The sequence below is a fragment of the Varanus komodoensis genome, unplaced genomic scaffold, assembly GCF_004798865.1.
Source record: "Varanus komodoensis strain SLA01 unplaced genomic scaffold, ASM479886v1 scaffold88, whole genome shotgun sequence".
In the NCBI taxonomy this organism is placed as follows: Eukaryota; Metazoa; Chordata; class Lepidosauria; order Squamata; family Varanidae; genus Varanus; species Varanus komodoensis.
In genome coordinates, this window is record NW_025336576.1 from 1917895 (window position 1) to 1918739 (window position 845).

An 845-nucleotide genomic window follows, 5' to 3' on the forward strand; every position below is an offset into this window, starting at 1 on the left:
CCCGGACCCGGCGCGCTCCCTCGGTGGGCGCCCGGCCGGAGGGCGGCCAGCGCTGTCCTGGCGCGGGCGGGCCGGGGCGGCGGCCTCGCCGCACGCTCGGCTCCCGCGGCGGCGGCGCCCGGCTTCGGAACCCCGCGCCACGGCGGCGGACGGCCCCTTTTCGCCTCACCTGCACATGATCCGCCATTTTGCTCCATTCATGTTCTGCTCTCTCCGCGGCCGCCGACTCCCCCCTCCCACACGCGACCCAGCCGGGGCTGCCGCGCCTGCGCACTGGCCCGGGCCTCCCCGCGCACTTGGCGTAAGCCATCCCATCGGACAGCTGGAGCCGCCGTCGCCGCTGAGCTTGGAGAATAGTGCGGCTCTCCGCGCCTGCGTAAGAGCGCCGGTCGCGCGGCAATGACGTCAGTACGCGCGCGGGAGGAAAGCGACGGGGCGTCAGGCTTTGTTTACATGGCTCTTAAAGGGGCCGCGCGGCGCGGGGCCGGTGGGGGCGCGAAGGCTGCCCGCCGAAGCGGCGGCGCCAGCGGCCCGTCCCGGGGAGGGCGCTCGGCCTTCCGCGCTCGCACCGCGCCCGACGGTGCCTGCGAGGGCGGCGGCGGCGGCCTGCCGCTCGCTCTGCTTCCCGCGCGGCGCCCTCGGAGGGGCGCGGCTGGCGCCCGCACGACGAGCGGAGGCCCAAAGCCGCGTCCCGCCCTCACCGGCCCCGTTGCCCGCGGAAGCGCGACGCGCTGCGGAGGAAGCGCGGCCTGGCTCAGTGCCGCGGCCTGCGGCTGCCCGGGCTCTGGGTTGGCCATGGTCCCTGAGCTCCGTGTAGAAGCGGGCCGGTGTGAGTTGCCCGTCCC

At 76.8% G+C, this 845-nt stretch overlaps 1 protein-coding gene across 2 annotated transcripts in view; it reads right to left on the reverse strand.

Moving 5' to 3' along the window:
• XPO7 (exportin 7) overlaps positions 1-342 on the reverse strand; it is a 48957-nt gene extending 48615 nt beyond the window's left edge. For both annotated transcript variants that reach the window (XM_044417414.1, XM_044417413.1), the window contains exon 1: positions 170-342. In XM_044417414.1, coding sequence (XP_044273349.1) covers positions 170-310 — 141 coding nt within the window. In that variant the 5' untranslated portion in view covers positions 311-342. The remainder of the gene's footprint in view (positions 1-169) is intronic.
• Between the last annotated feature and the right edge of the window lie 503 nt (positions 343-845).